General features: G+C 32.7%; 1 protein-coding gene across 1 annotated transcript in view; it reads left to right on the top strand.

Annotated features, from left to right (window-relative positions):
• The window catches only part of SPOCK3 (SPARC/osteonectin, cwcv and kazal like domains proteoglycan 3), a 191,595-nt gene that overhangs the window by 166,692 nt on the left and 2,501 nt on the right, over window positions 1-22,402 (top strand). Inside the window, exons 6-8 of the mRNA XM_023753473.1 lie at window positions 10,436-10,657; window positions 18,006-18,068; window positions 20,569-20,706. Coding sequence (XP_023609241.1) covers window positions 10,436-10,657; window positions 18,006-18,068; window positions 20,569-20,706 — 423 coding nt within the window. The remainder of the gene's footprint in view (window positions 1-10,435; window positions 10,658-18,005; window positions 18,069-20,568; window positions 20,707-22,402) is intronic.

Genomic DNA, 22,402 nt, shown 5'->3' with positions numbered 1-22,402 from the left:
TAAGGGTATATTTACCCTTTTTTGTGAAACAAACATAGCCGGAATGGGACAAAAGTTTGTTCCCAGACCCTTACATTTTGTGTGTTTTTTTAAATTAATGTCTCCATCTCTCCAACCAATTCTCATACTTGAATATTTACTCTCAAATGTATCCTTTGAATTTGATTCAGAAAAATAATCCCTCCCATACTTGGAGACAGATAAAATGAGAGCTTGTGGAAACACTCAGCACAGTGCCTGTTTAATTTTACACATGCATAAATATTATTTCCATTCCAGCTTTTTCTTGTAAGAAATGAGACATTCTTAATATAATGGGTTTAATTACAAGAAACTCCTTGAGAGTTGAATATTTTTGGAGAAAAAAAGAAAAAGTAAGTACAGGATTCCTTATACTCTGCTTGTAGAAGTCAGAGGCCAACTAAGAGTAAATTTCCAAAAGGAAGTTATCCATTAGAACACATAAGACAAATACGTGGAAGATAGTGAACTCACTCAACTCCTCAAATGGGTACACCCTCTGAGTGAATCTTCTCCTGACATAATCATATTTCATGTAGAAACCAACCCTCTGATATTATATTCCACATCTCCTTTTTATTCTTATTTTTCCTTTGTAGCAATTCTCACTGTCTACCATAGTGATCACCTACTTGTTCATTTGTTTGTTTTTCTCTCTCACACACCATCTGTCTTCCTCTCCATCTCTTTCTCCTTCCCTCCCTCCACACTCGACTATTGTAAATTTAATCAATGCAGAGGTCTTTATTCACCACTGTATCATTGAACCATACAATAGTTTGACACATAGTATTCATTCAATAAAAGTGAGTAGAATTAATGAATAGATGAAGTTATGCAATGAAAATACTGCATTGTTTGCATATACCATAATTTAACCAATCAGTTATTTCTCTAGGAATGATTATTTACTACTTTAATTATTTTCTACATGACAATCAATTCTGCAGTTACTTGGTACGCTTTTATTTCCATGAGAATGATTCCATACAATGGAAGTAATGGATCAAAATATGCATGAATTTCAAATTATAAATTTTAATAAATGTTGCCAGACTGCTTTGCAAAAAGTTCAGGGCAATTTTAAGTTTTAACAGATAAGCATGAGAATTAACTTTAGTCTTCACCACTGCCATTTAAAAAATTTTTTTTCACTTTTCCATTCTTGTGAGCATTTTATTATATGTTGTTAATTTAATTTGCATTTGCTTTATTAGTGATGGGATTGAACACAATAAGGATATGTTGCACCATTATAATCTGTATACCTTGATATATTTTGTTTCATTATTTAAATCTCCAAAAGTTAAAGAACAAATATTATATATATGTTTTTTGTGTGTCTTTTTTATGGTTGTAGTTCAGTCTCTGTGTGTCTCCCCTTTGAAAAGATATTGTATTAGTGTTCTTTTTGTTTGATGGAAAAGCACTATCACATGCAATCATATGCAAAATTCTCAGATTAACAGTCTTGCTCAGATTAAGACAATGTCTTATTTTTGCTTTCCTATACACCAAATGCTCTCCCCAGTCAGAGAAAATGATAGAATTACACCCCAGGGTGAATGAATACAGTCTAATTTCTTTCCAAGACATTGCTCACTTTATGTCTTGCTGTCTTCACATTGAGAGAAAGATTGCTTTTGGAATCTGATGGCTTAAAGACAATGAACCATTTTAATGCAATTAGGAGCCTTCTAGGACAACATCTTTTGAAAACAAAGATTTATAAAATTAGAAGATACATTTTATTTTCTTACGTCAAGTAATAAAAAGAAAGATACAGATCATTGCTTATTTAGGTTGTTCTAATTATTGAGACATCTGGCATTTTCTTCTTTTATGAGGTAGACAAAATAACTCTCTATAATAACATTTCATTATGCACTTAGTATTACTTAGATATTCTCTTACTATCTGGATATTAAAATTTTGCCAAAGTTATATATTCATATTTAGCTAAATTAATGTCATCCTATATAAATTGAAACTATAACTATAAAATAAAGATAATAAGTGAATAATATAATATAATTGTTTTGTTACATTATTCTTTCCTGGGAAATTAGCTAGTGAATTCACTAGACACCAAACTTTTGATGAACCTCTAGTCCAGTGATGGCGAACCTATGACACGCGTGTCAGAGGTGACATGCGAACTCATTTTTTTGGTTGATTTTTCTTTGTTAAATGGCATTTAAATATATAAAATAAATATCGAAAATATAAGTCTTTGTTTTACTATGGTTTCAAATATCAAAAAATTTCTATATGTGACATGACACCAGAGTTAAGTTAGGGTTTTTCAAAATGCTGACACGCCAATCTCAAAAGGTTCGCCATCACTGCTCTAGTCTTTAGGAACTATATTATCCCAAAAGAAGGAATTACTGTTAGCATTGTCAATTTGGGAATCATTAAGAAATAGGTTGATTTTCACAGGGTATGTGAAATATTGTCAATTTTATTATACTCTGTTTTCAACAAGAGGAATCTCTTATTTTCAAAATATAACTATGCAGGGTGTTCAGCACACATTTCACAAGTAATTTGAATCATTAGAACCTAGTCAAAGTGAAACCCCCTCTCCCCAAAAAAGACAACAATATGTACTTTTAAAAAAATCTGTGCAGAAAAAAAACATACATTTTTATAATACAGACATATATTTCTCTTTTTTTAAATATATTTGTACTGATTTCGGAGAGAGGGAAGGGAGAGAGAAATAGAAACATCAATGATGAGAGAGAATCGTTGATCAGCTGCCTCCTGTATGCCCCACACTAGAGATCAAGACTGCAACCTAGGCATGTGCCCTGACCAGGAATTGAACCCTGATCTCCTGGTTCATAAGTCTATGCTCAACCACTGAGCCACACAGGCTGGGACATATGTTTCATTTGTATTCAATCATTTATAATGTAAGCATTATTTCTATTGAAGTTTACTCCATTGCCTGTTGAGTAACTTAACAAACAACCTGGAAGGTAAGCATTATAGGTGTCTTAAAAGCATCAAGAAATGACAGCTCAACAATGGGGAAAATATAAACAAAAAGGAAATAAAATAGCTCAAAATCATTACATAACATGAGACAAAAAATTGTTAACAGCCTGACATATGGTTTTGCAATCTTACTTCATTCTCATATGTATATTACATAAACATTTATTTTAATATTTTATGTGTTCCAAATATTTTCTCACTACATCTTTCTGTTTTGATCTCAGAGTTCTTAGTTTGTGTTCCTTAAGAAAAATCTCTCTCAAAAAACTATTGACCTGGATAATATTCTAATGTATATATTTTTGCACTTATTGGTATGAATATGATTATTACAACTGATTATGTTTTTCTTGCTGAATTTAAATAACATCTTTGAATTATTTAATCCCCACTTATTCTTTGTATTTTTTGTTTAAGTTCTCTAGATATTTTTTCCATGGTTCCTTCTGTTATTTATTTCTACTGTAATTCTATTATGTTCTGATACCATACTTTGTATGATTTCACTTCTTTCAAATTTGTGAAAGCCTGCTTTATGCCTCAGAATAGGTTTCATATGCACTTGAAAGGAATGTGTATTATTCTTCTGTTATTATTTATTGGGGTGTTTTATAAATGTAAATTATTTCAAGTCTATTGGCAATGTTTTTTGGATCTTCTATACCCTTGCTGTTTTTCTGTCTACTTCTTTTATTGATTGTTTACAGATGAGTGTTGAAGTCTCCAGATGTAATTGGGAATTTGTCTATATCTGTGTTTGGTTCTATCAGTTGTTTTCTTCTCATGCAATTTGAAGCTTCATTTTAAATACATACAATTCAGGTTGTTATGTCTTCTCTTTGAACTATTTATCATTATGTAATGTCCCTTTTAATCTTGAAGTTAAATATATTATTAGTATAGTCAGTCTGGCTTTCTTCCCATAAGCATTTGCATGGTATATTTTTTTTTCAATCTATTAATTTCAACCTACTATGCCATTTGATTTAAAACGGTTTCCTCAAGACAATAGTTTTCTCTTGCTTTTTTAATCCACATCTTACTTTTTTTGTATATTTATTGATATGCTCAGATAATTTACATTTAATATAAGTATTGATATGATTTAACTGCAATCTCCCTTTTTGATAGTTGTTTTCTTTTTTTTTCACTGCTTTGCCCATTTTTCTCTCTTATAATGTCTTATTTCAGACAAATAAAGTATATTTATGGTTATTGCATTGCTTTTGTACAAAATGTTCCTGGCAGGTTCAAAAAAGGTGTGGTTTTGTAGATTATTCAAAGTTTTCTTATTTTTAGTGTGGAGCAATACTTTTTTTAGCTTTTTACTTCCTAGGGGAAAGCAAGGAGTCCTTCATTCCTGATGAATATTTTTACTGGATGTAGATTTTTGAAAATATTTTTTGTCTTTTTCATTATTTAAAGTTATCATGCAACTCTTCCTGTCCTCTAAATTTTCAGATAAGATGACAAGCTGTAGTTGAATCATTGTGTAATTATGATGTACCATCTCTTTCTTCTCATTTCAAGTTTGGTGTTTATTTTTAGTTCTTAAGAATTTGATTAGGAATGTCCTTCCTTTGTATATATATGGGCTGCTTTATTATTTTGTTCTTCAATTTCCATTTAGTTCTTTCTTATAATTTTTATTTCTCTACTTAGAGTTCCTATCATTGCAATTATTACAAGCATATTTTATTTTCCTTCAATAGGATAGCTATTTTAATTGTTTTAAAATTCTGCGTGCTATTTCCAACAACTGGGTCATCTCTGATTTGTTCCTCTTGGATTGTTTCTTATGAATATGTCCCATTTTTCTGGTGCTTCATATGTCTTATAATGATGGATGGTGTCCCAGATGTTATGGATATTAAATTGTGGGATACTTTGTTATGTTCCTGTAATCCAAGGAGAGGCATTTTTGTTGTTGTTTTCTTCCCTTTTCTTTGTACCACATGCTCATTCTGTTGGGCTCAAAATGAAAATTATACTTCTTGGGTGCCAGTCCTAATCAGTTCAGAATTATAATTTTGAGGAGGTGATCTGAGTCTACAATGTACATGGGTGGTTAATCGGTCATCAAAATCTAGAGCAGACAATATTTGGTTTTTGGACTCCTTTCCTTCCCGGATTTCTCCCTCATTCTTCAGTGGTTGTGCACAATTTTCTAAGTATCCAGGCTATAATGTGTGCATTCTTTATTTCCCAGAGTCCCTACTGTCTTTTTCCATGCCAACTCTATATATCCCCAGGCTAAAAAACAGTGAAAAATGGGAATTCATTCCATATAATTTCCCTCCTAAACTGTGGACTTTCCATCAGAAAAGTGCTTGCTTCTTATTCACTCTTCTCTTTCTGTGTTTATTGTTTTGTTTTGTTTTGTTTTAATTATGTGAAGAGCTTAAGAACTCATGGGTAGGAGTGTCAGTCCAGTATTATGTTACGCATCCAGTACTGGAAGCCGGATATAAAATAACTACTTAAATGACAAATTAAGGAGAGGATTTTTGTCTTATTTGTCTTTAAATCTACAATACATATGAACCTAGTACTTTACTTTCATTACCTATTCCTGTTTATACCTTTTTCTCACCAAATATTATAGTACCTTTTTATTTTTATTTTTTGAGTGTAGAGGAGAATTACAGTAAAATTTAAAATATTAAATATTCATAATTAAGGCTAATCCTTCAGTCATTTTGAATATATTTTGACAGTTTCTGCTGTCATTTCAATTATTTTTTACATCAATTTTTAATCTGTTATGCTAATATATCTGCCATTTAAGCAAATGCAATTGTTAAAATAGACTTTCTATTTCTTAGAATTAGGAAGTGAACAGTTGTGTGCCTAATTCTAGAAGAGAAAAAAAACTTATTTTCTGCAATCAAATAACCTATGAGAAAATGTGGAGAGATTTTTCAATGATAAAGACTGTGTGTTTGATAGCTTCTGCACCAATCTGAGATTCCTTATACTTGCTATTTCTTTTACCTGGAATGTACTGCCCCATATGCTCTGATTACTCATAGTTTTACATTTATGTTTCTGCTCAACTGCCTTGTTTTTAGAGATAGTGGGAGGGCATAATTCTGAAGATGGCCCTTCCAAATTCCTGGCCTCTGGTTATTCAAACAAACATTGTTCTAGGTACTAGTGTGAAGGAAATTTGTAGATGGAGATCAGTTGCCCTTAAAATATGGGCAAAGGAGAATCTAAAAGAATAAAGGTTGCAAAGATGCCCACAAATTTATGAAGAAGGTTTCTTTGGGAAAAGCTCTGCTTTGATTTCACCACTCCTCTAAGAAGAGATAAGTGTGCCTTCCCTCATTTCTAACTGAGGAAGTGATTTCTACAGACCACTCCGAGTTTTACATGTGCTCGCAGACAAGTGGGTTATGGCAAATCTAAGAGGCAATAGTAGCTATGATCTGTTTACTTGTTTGGTTTCGAAGCAAAGGAAAGTTACTGCTGCTTTGGAATTGTATATCTAGGCAAGAAATACAAGAATGGTTCCTGTGGGCAATATTTGAGCCATATGAATGAGAAGCAGTGTGAATTCTGCCCAAGAGGGCCGCTTGGAATAGTGCATATGCCCTGGCAGTAAAATTGGCTCACCAGATATCCAGAGACTAAGAGGTGTGGTCAGCCAGAGGAAGATATCACATATCACAGGAAATACAGTGGAAGTGTGAGTGCTCTGGGAACCCACTGCTTGTGATTAGTGTCTGAAGTGGGGGGCAGTCTTGTGGAATCTGCAATAATCTCCAGGACATAGTGTCAGAATTGAATTAAGTTGGCCCAACAGGTGTGACTCAGTGGTTGAGTGTCGATCCATGAGACAAGAGGTCACTAGTTCAGTTCCCAGTCAGGGCACATGTCTGGGTTGTAGGCTCGATTCCCAGTAGGGGGGTGCAGGAGGCACCCGATCGATGATGTTTCTCTCTCATCAATGTTTCTATCTCTCCCTCTCCCTTCTTCTCTGTCTAGAAATCAATAAAAACATATTTTAAAAGGATTGAATTAAATTGTAGGAGACCCCTTTGCTATCCATAGGGAATTGGAGAATTGCTTGGTGAGGAAAAACAGTATATTTATGGTACAAGTATTACACATAGAGAACATTTTTTTTCTTTAAAAGAAAAGATGTTTTTGTCTCATTTTTAATCACTTAAAATACTGGTAAGCTGTTTAGAGCAAACATCATACTGGAGTATTGTGGGGTATACAACATATAGAGAATTCAAATGGATAACACTAACAGCAGAAAATGTGAGACAGTGTAAATATACTTCGGTAACTTTCTTATAGCATATGTGAAGTGGTATAATGTTATTTGCAGGTAGCGTGTGATAATGGTGTATACTGTAAACCCTAAGGCAAACACAAAAAATAAAATATATACAGTTACTAAACTATATTAGCTTCCTAATTCTGATGTAATGTATCACCCCAAAGTTTAGTGGCCAAAGCAGCACAAATTTACTATTTTTCAGTTCTGTAGGTCAGTGGTCCAACACAGGTTTCCCCGCACTGAGAGCAAGCCATCTGGAGGACATGAGCCCTCCTGCCGGCTCTAGGAAAGGATCCACATCTTAGGTCAGGTGTGTTGTTGACAAAGTTCAGGTCCTTGCAGTTATAGGAATGAGGTTGCTGTTTCCTTGCTGGTTATAAACTGAAAGCTATTCTCAGCTTATAGACATCATCCCTGTTCTAGGCTTCTGGTTTCCTTCTGTCTTCAATGAAATTTTGGGGCGGGAGTCTTATTTCTGTCTGACTATTGGTGTGGAAAATTCTTTACTTTTAAGATTTATGTGATTAGATTGGGCCTATCTAGATAATCCACAATAATCTTCCATTATTAAGGCCAGCTGATTAGCAACTTTAATTTCAGCCACAATCTTAATTGCCTTTATATTTGCATTGTATTGCATATAGTGACTATATGATAGCATTATCCACGAACTCTTCAAGGCACCAAATAGTATTTATTAGCTCTAAAAGTTCAAGATAAGACTGAGGAAACCTTTTGTTTTTCCCCCAATTAATTTTATTTTTGTAGCAACGACAGGATCATATTTTTATATATATATTTTATTGATTTTTTTACAGAGAGGAAGGGAGAGGGATACAGAGTTAGAAACATCGATGAGAGAGAAACATCGATCAGCTGCCTCCTGCACACTCCCTACTGCGTATGTGCCCGCAAACAAGGTACATGCCCTTGATCAGAATCGAACCTGGGACCCTTGAGTCTGCAGGCCAACGCTCTATCCAAACTGGTTAGGGCAACAGGATCATATTGAAAGTTTATATTTAATTTAGAATATCAAAATAATTTTATTTCTAGTCCTTTTCTGTTACTTATTCTGGTGACCCTTATAACACAATTTTATGTATGTCATTCAAATAACATACATTCACTGTACTTTTTATTTTCAAGGCAACATAGATCATGCTTTAAAAATCTCTACCTTATCTAGATGTGGACATTAAAGCTGAGTTATATTGAATAACTTAACCTAGTAAGATAGCAATAGAACAAGGGCAAGTTACCTGAATTCATATCAGATACTTTGACATTCTTGATCTAAAACATTATGACATTTCATCAAGTTGATCCTTCAGCAGACATGTGCTTTATGAGAATGTAATATCCCTTTAGTATAAAGGGCAAAATCTTAGTTCTATTGTGTCTAACATTTATTAAATATCTGTGAATGTCCTGATTTAAGAAATATTCTTTTTTGTTGATGCTTGGGTTATTAGATAAGTTCTCCTCAAAGTAGAGCTACAAAAATTGAAAGATAACAGCACTTTTCTTTCACACTATAATTGACGAAAATAAGAAGTTAGAATGGGTTGAAACCAACAATGACGTTTACAAGATATATCATACAAGCTGGGCAAAGATAATTTTAAAATTTAGGTTTTAAAGATTGATGATCAGTCATAGTAAACTCAAGCACTTGTGAATATATGATACACATGGGCTATTCCTGTCACTCTCTATGGCATCCCAGCTTCCACACTTGCCCTCATTATACACATGACAGAGATAGTCAATTTAAAGCAAAAGTCATATCATGCCACTCTCTGCTTTTAATATTTTAATCATTCTTCATTGTTCTGAGTAGTCAGTCCAGAGTTTTGGCTTGAATCTAAGGCTCTACTATCTCTCCTCTGATTCTCTATCGCTTGTCTCTAAACAGGAAACACTGGTGGATGAATCCCTAGCTGGTGGCCTTCTGCTCACTTTCTCTGAGCATTACCTTATATCTCATCTACCCCAACACAGAATGAGCCTTCAGACTTTGGTGAAATCCCAGAGCAGTATTTGCCTTTGGTCTGCAGGGCCATACTCCAACTATCTTGCTCCTTTGGCAATAACACGACTAGTGAAAAGTAGATACACAGATATGCAGCTGGAAATCAGATGCCCATCTCTCCTTCTTGCAGACACTATAGACTTTATCAGGATTCTCTTAGAGTTCTCCAGGCTAAGTTTTGGAAGACAAACCAGTTGAGTCCTCCATTCCAGTAAGTAGGTGAAGGGAGAAGATAGCCTCTCTTCACTAACTCTGAATGCTTACTAAAAGATAATGGCTCTTCTCTCTTCTTCCCATAGCTCATATTCATAAAGGCTGTTATGTCACCATTAGGCTTCTCCATTGCCCTGAAAATTAGATTGGGAGGGAGGGAGTGATTTAGATGCATACCAGGAATCTCTTACTAAGAACTCAGTTTCTTTGAATGGTTATGCAGAATTTAGTATATTTGTTTTCTACATGTTGCTTTCTTCATGTAATCCCTAAGCATATGACAACTTCTGGTAGAAATAGTTTTAACCAATACCTCAACCTATGCTATTTTAAAAGTGAGCTCCAAGGGAATAGGGCCTTATCTAGATTTTTCAACCCGGTATTTCCAGAACCAAGGTCAGGACCTGGAAAGGAGCTAGGAAATGAGCAACTTATGTTTGCCATTGCTTTGTTTGAGTGGGGGGATCTGGTTTTGATTATACAAACAATCTTACATGAAAAATGTAAACAATGGAAATCAATCAGAATGTTTTTCTCTGTGCTTTTTATGAAAATGTCACAAATACCTTTTACCTTATCCGCATTGCCTAGCATGGTGGTGCGCAGATAGAAAGCAGTAAATATGTTCTGAATACATTCCAAAAAGGTAGTGAAATTTTTAATTTGTCAAGTCCACAAATTTAAGTTTTAATCCCAATAATCTAAAATTGATAAATAGGATTCAAACATTAAATGCTAAATAACTATAACTTTATTTGCAATTATTCTTACATCGTACCCTACACAAACAATTATGTTACTTTATTTTGCTTCCTGTTGGTGATGACTTTCAGCTTTAACTAATCATTTTCTGTCTTTGCCATTAGGATTTGATACCAGTATTTTGCCAATTTGCAAGGATTCACTTGGCTGGATGTTTAACAGACTTGATACAAACTATGACCTGCTTCTGGACCAGTCAGAGCTGGGGAGCATCTACCTTGATAAGAATGAACAGTGTACGAAGGCATTCTTCAATTCTTGTGACACATACAAGGACAGCTTGATATCTAACAATGAATGGTGCTACTGCTTCCAGAGACAGCAAGGTAAAAGATGAGACACCTACCAATGCAGATAGTTGACCTGCATGTCAAATTTTATCTATTCCTTCATGATTAAAAAATTGCATTCTATATATATCCCATTCATTTCAGTAGATGCTTTTCTAATTAGAGTGTTTAATAAAGTGGCAAATAAGAAGCATGTTGAACGATATAATTCTGCTAGGGATGCAAAACATGCTAAATAATATGAAAAATAGTAACTAATATTTATATTAATATACTTCGTTATAGTTTCCATTATAAACCACCAAGAATCACATAGAGATATAAGAACATCCATATTAAAAGTAATCAGTAAAATTAATTTGCTATCTACATTACCCACGGTGTAAAATAAATGGTTTTTATCACTCTACTATAGAGTTTTAATGTTCTATTTTGTGATCTGATTAAATGAGCTGAATGAACCACAGAATTTACCATAAAGTTATTTTTACTCATCTGATTTTTAAATGACTTAGTCTTCCAAACTCTCAAAATCACGTAGCTTCATAAAAATCCACAGCAAAGAAAGTGTCTTGATTCTCTGGAAGAAATGAAATAACCTGAACAATTGGAATGATGCTAGTTCTTTATTTATTTTTATTTAGATCAGCGGTTCTCAAGCTGTGGGTCGCGACCCCTTTGGGGGTCGAACGACCCTTTCACAGAGGTCGCCTAAGACCATAGGAAAACACATATAAAATTACATATTGTTTTTGTGATGAATCACTATGCTTTAATTATGTTCAATTTATAACAATGAAAATACATCCTGCATATCAGATATTTACATTACGATTCATAACAGTAGCAAAATTACAGTTATGAAATAGCAACAAAAATAATTTTATGGTTGGGGGTCAAAACAACATGAGGAACTGTATTAAAGGGTCACGGCATTAGGAAGGTTGAGAACCACTGATTTAGATACATTAATGTAATGCAAAAATGGAGTGATGCTTATATGCTAGATCGACTAATAATTATAATTATGTATATAAGGAAAATAGATCCCAAAAAACTCATGATAAAGTTTGGGGAAATATAAGGAAATAATGATATATATAATTTGGAGCTAATTTTATAAAAACAGACTGATGATTAATCTAATGTAATATACCTGCTATTGTCACTGCTTTTTAAAATTTTGACAGCTAATAGAATGAATAAGTTACTTTAAATTATATTAATGATTCTCAGTTTTTCATATGGGAAACTAACACATTATGTAGGATATTTTACTATATCGATTACTTTTTCATATATTAGTAATAGTTTAATAAGTAGTGGTAAGTTATTATCAATAAATGAATTAGCAGTGGATCAACAGCAGGGTTTGTAGAGTAGCTAAATTGTTTATAACTAGTTTAAGCAACATTTAAAAATTAGATTTTCTTTATGAAAATATTCTAAATCATACAGACAGACACACTCAAATAAACACATTGTTGACTTTATTATTACATATGTGCTTCTAGGTGATAGAAAATCCTAAAAACTACATGCTAGCTTTAATAACTGTTATACATTGAATTCATTAAAGAAAAAATAAATCCAGGTAAACTGCCATAAAAAGACATGTGGTCTTTTGTTATGATAACAAAACTTATTTTGGATTTTCCTTGAATGTTATGAGAGTATGTTTACATGTTTATAAATTAATATAAAATATTCTTAATACCTCTGACTATTTCTTCAGAAATAAATACTTTCATTGAAAAAAATCCTGGATTTTGTAGTAATATTTTAGAACTGATTAAAAATATCTCCCCAAAATTTTTTGCTTTGTATACTTTTCATTTATTAAGCATCTTTCTTCCAAAGTGTTAAAATCGTTATAGTCAAGTAAAGACATAATCTGATATCATTTAATACATAGTAGAAATAATTTAATTAAAGGTTACCCAAGATGGTAAAAGGATTTATACAACTTCCCCAAAACTAAGAGTCTGGCTAATTATGTTCATCACTTTAATATGCTAGAAAATGTTACAAAAGCTCTGTCAGAGTAATTGACTTACTTAGTATATTAAGTAACTTCATAATAAAGAATAGCCATTAATTTAAAAATATTCAAATGTTTTATCTTATAAAAGAATATTTTCCTGTTTTTTCAATAAACAATAAGTTCTTAAGTTTACTATAATAAGTGTAATGTAGAAAGTTAACTTTTAAATCTATAGTAAACTTAAGAATGTTTGTTTATTGAATAAACAGGAAATTATTATATATTACATATAGGAAGAAATAAATATATATGGAGAGAGAAAGAGAAAGGTGTATATCTAGGTATTACTAATCTAGATTTACTTAAAACTGCAATCAAGACTATAGTTTTATGGTGTTAGAAATATCTTGAAAATAAAGTAATTGTGTTTTTAAAAAAAACTTTCAAAATTAAGGTTTATCTCAAGTTTAATAAAAGAGGTTAAGAATTTAAATGTTCAAGCAAATGAAACACTTGTAGGTTTCTAATTGAAAATATGTTTTAACTTTAATTAAAATACAAATTTGTTTCTGTGACTAATTTTCTGAAATCATGACAATTAAGCACTACAAAATGGTTATGACTGTGATTTTTAAATTTCTTTTTCTAAGCAATCATGAAAAATAAGTAGGAGGAATATTTATTGGCGATTTTAGTTACCTTAGGAGTTAATAACTTACTTTCATAAAAGTATATTCTAAGTCTCTACTCTGAAAAAGTAAATCAATTATTAGTTGCTATTTCATTTAATGTCCTATTGTATAAGATCCAGGGGGAAAAAAGAAAATTAACTTTTATTTAGATCCACCTAGTCTTTCATATACATAAAAATATTTATTACCCAAATAGCACTGTGAAAATATTGTTATTCCCATTTTATGCCTAAGGCCTGAAGTTTATTGATCTTGAATAACTTCACATTACAGAATGAGGGCAGGAACTGGTATTTGAAACTAGAATCTTTGACTTTTGTCTGAGTAGTTTCAATTCTACATTCTGAGTTTGCAAGGTAATTATATACAAAATGCCATAGAGACATTACTGTGTGCAACTTCTTGGCAAATCCTACTTAGTCCAGGTAACATCAGGCACAATTTTTCAATCAACAATATATCCAATGCTTTTTCCTCGGGACTACAATGAAAATAGATGACATTTTTAGAGATTATTTATATAATTAATCTACAGGACGAGATGTTAAAATGTGACTCGTGTGTTAATTTTACAAAAGATGTTTTTCTATTTAATGAAAGACATTAAATAGAGAGAACTTTGTCCTCTGGTCATAAGAATATTTGGAATTTCTACTGATGAAATAAATCTAAATAAAGATTTTAAGTATATCCATTGTGTGAGAAGCTACATGAATAATAAAATATTGACTTAAAAAAGGAGAATGAGGGCAATGGCTAACTGAGAGGCACATTAGGGACCCACCTGCTGTACAGCTCCAGGCACCCTTCATAGCGAGGGGGAAGTGCATACTCCCCTTGGAGCTGCGCACTGCGCAGCCTGGGCTGCTGTGCGCTGCCTACTTAGAGAGTCGCTCTCCAGCCTCCATCATGTCTACTATGTTTTCATTTCTGACTGTAGATTGTCTATATATAGTTGACAGCTAATAAAGATACACTCCTCAGAAATGACTAGTTGTGATTATAGAAAAAAACACATTTGTATATTAGAACAATTGTAAACATATTGATATTTCCTTACTTTTTTTACCCAGTAACCTTTTATTTAGTTCCAAATTGTATGGGAAGATGAAACTGCATCATTTTCATTATATTGAATATTCCAATATAGATCATGTGTGAACGGCCCCAATATAGAGGTTTGAGTTTTTAAACTGAGAATTCAAAACAATGAACAATGTTATTTTCAAAAACAACGTTTTGAAATTGAACTAATAACAAAATATTCTATTTTTCTGGTATTTTTAAACTAACATTTGGAGTGATTACTTATAAATTCAATGATTAAAACATATTTTATTAATGCATGATTCTCATAAAATTTTTAGCACATAAAATCAGAATTTTCCATAAAGTTATAACACCATTAGGTAGTAAACAGAGGGGATAAATCTTGTGATATAAATTTGTGTGTACACCCTAAGCTGACTATTCATAGTCTAATCATGTCTAAACCTTCATCCAATTAATTAGGTTACTATCCTTTATCCAGATCAGTTCTTTGCAAGTGAGTTTAAATAATAGATGAAATCTCCTTTAGCACTTTAGGAATTAAGGGCCAGACAGAGCTGCCTTTTAAATAATAAAAAAATATTTCAAAATCAAATATTTTATGTAGTTGAATCTGTCATGATTTCTTTTGAAATCTTCCAATGTTCTCTTATACAGAATTTGTAGGACTAATAATCAGGTTTATTTAGTGAGCTTACAAATTAAGTCAGACTCAGATATACCTGTAGTTTTAGGCAATTCAGTAGTGAACATATATGAAATACTAGAGGCCTGGTGCATGAAATTCATGAGCGGGGGGGTGGGGGGGGAGAGGTCCCCTCAGCCTGGCCTGCACCCTCTCCAATCCGGGATCCCTCTCACAATCCAAAACCACTGGCTCCTAACCACTCACCTGCCTGCCTGCCTGCCTGATGCCCCTAACTGCTCCCCTGCCAGCCTGATCTCCCTAACTGCTCTCCCTTCCTGGCCTGATCCCCTAACTGCCTAACTGCTCTCCCCTGCTGGCCTGATCCCCCTAACTGCCTATCTGCGTTCCCCTCCTGGTCTCATCCCCCTAACTGCTTATCTGCACTCCCCTCCTGGCCTGATCCCCCTAACTGCCTATCTGCTCTCCCTACTCCTGGCCTGATCCCCCTAACTGCCTATCTGCTCTTCCTTCCTCACAGTGCCCTTCGGACCCCGGCACTGGCATGCTGAGAGATCTCCACTATGGCCCTGCCCCCATCCTAATTGGTCGTTATGTGACAGCATCCCAGTCAATTTGCATATCCCTCTATTATTAGTATAGATTACTTCTACTTTACAGTATCTGGCCATTAGCAATTAGAAGAATTACTTTAAATATATTGAAACTTCAGCTAAGATCTTTCCTCTTGGTTCTAAATGCACAGGTGGAGGGCAGTACATTTTAAGCTATCTATTTTCTAACCTCATACTATAGAACTTGATTCCTATTCCTTGAATGTTTAGTGTAAGAGCCCACAGATTATTAAGAAAAACAAAGCAATCAACTGAACCAATTTCAAAATGAAATAGAACAAACTCCTTTTTTTTCACAGTTTAGATTCACCAAAGAAAAAGTTTTGGCCTTGCATACTAAACTATAAATACAGTGGGGCCTTGACTTACGAGTTTAATTTGTTCCGAGACCGAGCTCATTAAGGAGCTCGTTAACTCAAATTACTCTATCAACTCAATGCAAAAAATCGGCCGAGAGACAGCTGGTATCACAAAAAACTCTTTAGTCGGGGCACTCGTAAGTCAAGGCCCCACTGTATATATATTAAACACTTTGTCTCATTTCCTTATTCTGCTTTACTTATGTGCAAATTTAATAACTATATGCTATGAGATCGATATAATAAAGAATTTTAAAATCACTTGAATTAATTATACCTTGCTATTTCCTAAACAGTTCTAGTATAGGAGAATAGGTACTAGTTTATTGTTTTGCTGTTTCAAAAGTTTATTGTACAATTTTTATATGGCATATATTAAAAAGAGGGTTTTAGAATATGACTGTAAAATACACTGCACTGCTTTTAGCTAAGAATATGTATTATGTGTAAGGACATATAATCTACACTAATAAAAGAGAAACATGCAAATTGGTGTCACTCCGCTATGTCCACCAGCCAATCTGGATGACTATGCAAATTAACCCAACAAAGACGGTGGTTAATTTGCATACACAGGCATGGAGCAAAGACTGAAGGCTCCGGCTAAAGTGAAGACAAAAGAGACTTGGCTTCTCCGCTGCAGAGGGAGAAGCCAAGCCTCGCAGCGGCCACAGCAGAGAAGCCTAGCTTCGAGGCTTGACTTCTCTGCTGCGGCCGGACCAAAGGCCTGGGTCCCGGGTGCCGGAGGAAAACTGGTGCTGGCAGCCAGGGGAAGGAAGGCCTATTGTGAGAATCTTCGTGCAACGGGCTTCTAGTTGTATATATAATATAAATCAAACTGTATTGTGTCTATTTATAATTTTATACTCCTAAAAAATATTCTCCTTTAAGTGATTGAGTTTGAAAAAATAGCCAAATACTTATTTCCAAATTGTTTTAATATTTTAAGTAATATTCTTAAAGAATAGCTTATGAGAAATTATTGTATATCATATCCTTTCCAAATTGCATATACAGGGGTTGGCAAAAGTAGGTTTATAGTTGTTCATATGGAAAAAGACATTCAGGTTATGATTATTAAAAATAGCTTTATTAACTCAAAAGTATGTCACATTGGCACAGTGCACTTAGGCACAATCTGGCAAGTGCTCAAATTGCCCTCCTTCATTATGTACCCATTATTTTTTTATTATTATTGATTTCAGAGATGATGGGAGAGGGAGAGAGAGATAGAAACATCAATGATGAGATAGAATCATTGATTGGCTGCCTCCTGCACACCGCAAACTTGGGATTAAGCCTGCAACATAGGCATGTGCCCTGACCAGGAATGGAACTGTGACCTACTGGTTCATAGGTCGATGCTCAACCACTGAACCACACTGGCTGGGCTATATACATTCTTGTAGTCTACTTGCTATATATACTCAAGCACACTTTGGCACATAGTTCTTACCTAGTTTTGCCTATCCCTGTATACTGAAGCATCTAGGTGCAATAAAAAGACCAAAGCCTGTCAACATTTTTCAGTATGAAATTTTATTAAAGTATCTCTGATATAACTTGAAAAAAGGATTAACTATTTCATAGACCATTTTTTAGTGCAAAGCTATGTGTCTATATCCTAGAAACTGTTTTAAGTGAGGGGAAAACATAAACTGTTATTTGTTTGGGTGATAGTCCATCAGTTGGGTTTACATTGATGAGTTGATGGAGCTTTTAAAAGTAAATGATAAGAACCTTTTTTCATTGTATACTAAGTTTTTATACCATTCTTTTTTTTACATCCAATTCAGTCATTCTTAGGAAAATCAAGATAACCTAATATTTATAATCAGGACAGTCTCCCCCTGTCTCTATCGTTGTAGGTATAGAGACATACACACACATGTCTATATGTATCTCCAAAAGTAAATTGAATAATATGTATATGTGTTTTGCAAAGCCATATAAAAACTAACTGAAGTTTGATGACATAGAAATTACACTTCTTTTCATTAACTCTAAGCCTTGAAGTAACATTGTTAATGTCATTGCAGACCCTCCTTGCCAGACAGAGCTCAGCAATATTCAGAAGCGGCAAGGAATAAAGAAGCTCCTAGGTGAGTAATAGATCATTCTTCTGAAGTCTTTATTACTTACATAAATAGCCCCAAGGAAACAGCAACATAAAATCAATATTAATTCAACAAAGATAGACTACACTAAATTTCAGTAACAAAATTTATGAAGTTTTTGAAAGCAATTAAACTTACTTTTATTGTCTTACCTATTGAAAGATATTATGTCTGTTTTATTACCCTAATATAATGTTCATTTTGAGAGTTATTAAGTAAAAAAGAAAGAGATTTGAACAAGGCTAAAGTTAAAGAATCAGCAGAAACTTCAATTCTATAGCTAACAACTCAGGAATTAATGAGAGAGGAAGAGAGAGGGAGAGAGAGAGAAGCCCTGAGTACCTCAAGAAAATATGAGCACACTTTTTAATGTTTTTATTAGAAACTTTTACTAACTTTTAGTAAGTTAATGTATGTTTTAGAACATTCAATTGACAATAATAGATAATTCCAAAATTTACCCACCCAAAGCTATCAGATTATTAAACTATTATGTATAATAATTGTGTTATTCCTATAAACATCCAATTTTAAGTAAACTTGGGAGTAATTTTAGATTAACAAATTTCATAAAGACAGTACATAGTTTTCATATATCCTTCAACCATCCTCACCTAATGTTACCATCTTATCATGTATCAAATAAACATTATATATTTGTCAAATTTAAGAAATAAACATTGCCATGATCCTATTCATTAATCATCAGAATTTGGATTTTAGGAGTTCTTCTATTGAGGTCCTTTTTCTATTTTAGGACCCAGGACAAAATGCCTCATATGCAATTTTTTAAATGTATATGAATGCCCTTGTTTATTTAGTGCCACAAATTTTATAATGTATTTGAATCTGATTAATCTGTATATATTCTGATATGCTTATTAAATTATAATATTATTTGTTTACAAGAGAAAAATTTCATCTTTCTTGAAAATTATTGGTTCAAAATTAAAAGCTTCATTTTTTAAATAAAGCATTTAAGATGTGAAGCATTACTAATGAGAAAAGCTATGCGTCATGTTTCTTTAAACTCTTATAAAATGCACATGTATTATAGCTCACAAAAGGAAATAATACATTCATACATTCTTTGGTTTGTTTCCAATTATCAAAGTTTACCCATGTACAATGGGAAAAGCCATTGAAATTCAACTAAACATTATTTTAGGCAAGGTTTACTAGTGACAAAAGTTTATTGAAATTCAGGCTCTGATTATTTGAAGTTACAAAAGAGAAGAAAAGAAAACATATTTAGCTCCCATTTGGGAGGATTCACCTTTATTCCCCTTGCATAATAAAAATTAAAGTCATTATTATAGAGTACTGAATGTCTTAAGTATATTTTTAATTTTCATAGGATAATGGTACTTGTCTGAAAATTGATAAATTGTTGTATACGTGTAAGGCACCATATGTTCCAATTTGTGAGTTCAGTCTTGCTTGATTTCTGAATCTCTAGCATAATTCTTAATAGTGCTCTCTTCCATTTTCAAAGTATACTTGCCTAAAGGTTAAATTAAATGGTCACACTAGTTTTACCTCATAACTTTTTAATGTCAGATATGTCAAATAATGGTACTTTTTTCATGAGGTAGAGTAAGAATGTTAGAATTTCTCCTCATTTTTGTTGGCATTTAATCCACAGAAGTGGTTCTTAAATTTTGGTGATACTCTGTCTACCTCACTGATAAACTAGTAATTCAACTCCTTCAAATGAATTATAATTTTTAAGCAAAACTGATTGTTTAAATATCAGACTTTTAAAACTTTTTAAAGGGAGGAAACTATGATCCCATACGGTTGCAAGATTAATTGTCCTATGTTTTATCTATTTATTCAGTTGTTGTTGTGTTTCTTTCACCAAATAACTCTAGTATGTGTGATCACTGAGGGGAAAAATTATTAGGAAAGACAAGAAAATGTTCAGACCTTCTAAAGCTTACATTGTAATGTTGGAGTGTTTATTGAAGAATGTGAATTCACTTCTAAGTTATTAGTTAAACGTTTATCATTAGCAATGTGACAAATATACTATTGATATTATAGATATGAAAATGAATGTCTATCTTTCCTGCTAGACTGAGTTTAAGAATTTTTAAGAAAGCAATCAAAACCAATAAACCCAAAAATTTCCAATATAGAGGATATCACAGTATAGCATACAATGACAGACCACACACACACACACACACACACACACACACACACACACAATTAAAATAGAATGTTGGTAGTAATGAGACTGTGAAGGGTTTGGTATGCCATGCTAAGTGGTCTGCATGACCTAATGTGCATATTCAATTAACCAGATTTTAATTCTGTATTATACCTCTCAAAATAGTACCCTTTGCCCAGGAAATTTGCTTAACAAAATAAATAAAGGCAATTCATTGTTACAATGGCCAGCTTCATAGATGGAGTGGGACCTCTATATGTGCATGTCTTGAGTTAATTAATGCCTAATTGATCACTGTGTGTTTCATAGGACAGTACATACCCCTATGTGATGAAGATGGTTACTACAAGCCAACACAATGTCATGGCAGTGTTGGGCAATGCTGGTGTGTTGACAGATATGGAAATGAAGTCATTGGATCCAGAACAAATGGTGTTGCAGGTTGTGGTAAGCAAATGGGTACTTACTTAGTAATATCTCAAGCACAGGATAAGTACTTAAGGATCTCATTCATTTGTTCAAGCGTTTAATGAGAACATATTTTATGCAAAGACTATAGAACATTTTAGGGGTAACAAAATATTCCTAGCATATTAAAAATTATATAATTAATGAATGGAATTACCTCATTTAGATATTTTAAGGAATAATTATTAAAAGGTGGGTTCCTTTTACCACTCCAAATACAGAAAGCATGTTAGCTACCTCCTGTTTCTGAGGTAAGTCAAACCTTTGTCATCCATTCTATCCCTAGTGTGTTCCACATATATATATGGCACCCTTTTTTCTGTAGACCATTGGAGAAGTTGACTTTCCGAGTACGTAGTCTCACCAATGAGAAAAACTAATATTTTTTAAAGGCCCATAAACTGCAGCTATATCAGTTTGTTTCCTTGTGTTTGAGTGACAAAAATATAGTTTAATTGTTTGAAAGGTCATTATAATTAATATTTGAATTATTTTCATAAGCATACATTTTTATGTACCAAACTAAAAATATTACAATTAAGTTGAGAATCACATACATGTAGTTTAAAGTTTTAAATGTAACTTCTTTTTTGTTTTATAAAATACTTTTTCCAGAATGCAAGTTTAAAATCAGTATTTTTGTTTGTACTATGGAGAGTTTTCACTACAAAAGCCACTTAGCTACACACACACACACACACACAGAAACACATGCATACTTACACACACACACACACACACACACACTAGGAATTAATGGATTATGTTTCAAATAATACACAAGACCAAAAATGAAAAAATAGTTGGTCAATCTTGTATTGTAGACAGTGTTTCATTGTCTCCTTCATGTAGATTTTTAACTGATAGACTTAGATTGTTTGCTAGACTTGTGATTGTTTAGAAATATATAAATGGTAAACAATATGAAAGTAATCTCATTTAATGTTTATATGCTTGTTCTACATTTATTTATTCCATAAGATTTTTAACACCTTGATTTTGATTTTCTGGCCAATGATTCTATATTTATGTAGGATAAAGTAGTACTTAGTAGCTACCTAACATGCTTTTAACATGTATAGAACATGTCTTTGCAATATGTAGTTTAAACTCACTGCATTAATAGTGACTTCAGTTATCAGTGATACCAATGATGGGTAAACAATTTTAATTTATGTTGTAAATAAAAATTATATAGAGGTGAATTCAATAAGTGAACATGGGAAATATCTTGGAAATGTATTCCTGAGTTTTCTTAGCATTTTGAAATTAAGAAGAAAATACATGAAGTAGAAGAAAAATAACAGTTTGTTCACATAATATATAAATTTCAGTGTGTCATACTATGAAATCAATCAAATATAAATATTGAATTACAACAATAGGATATATTATAATTAGTTACCAAAGAATTACAACACTAAAATGTTAGAAAAGGTAGAAAATAAACACACACTAATATTAGAAGAGTTAAAAAATAAATACATATTAAATAATATGTGTACTATTACCTCCATAAATAGAAATGCATATATATGGGTCATCCCCAAAATGTATACACACACTTTGAATAATTGCAAAGGCAGTGTTTATTTAAAAAAAAAAACACTCAAAATTTAGCTACCAGATGTTAAAGTGTGTATTTCTAAATATTTTTAAAATAATAACTAGCTAT

Source organism: Myotis lucifugus, unplaced genomic scaffold (genome assembly GCF_000147115.1).
Source record: "Myotis lucifugus unplaced genomic scaffold, Myoluc2.0 scaffold_1, whole genome shotgun sequence".
NCBI lineage: Eukaryota > Metazoa > Chordata > Mammalia > Chiroptera > Vespertilionidae > Myotis > Myotis lucifugus.
The sequence above is the reverse complement of the archived record's forward strand: the minus strand, read 5'-3'. Positions and strand labels throughout refer to the sequence as shown.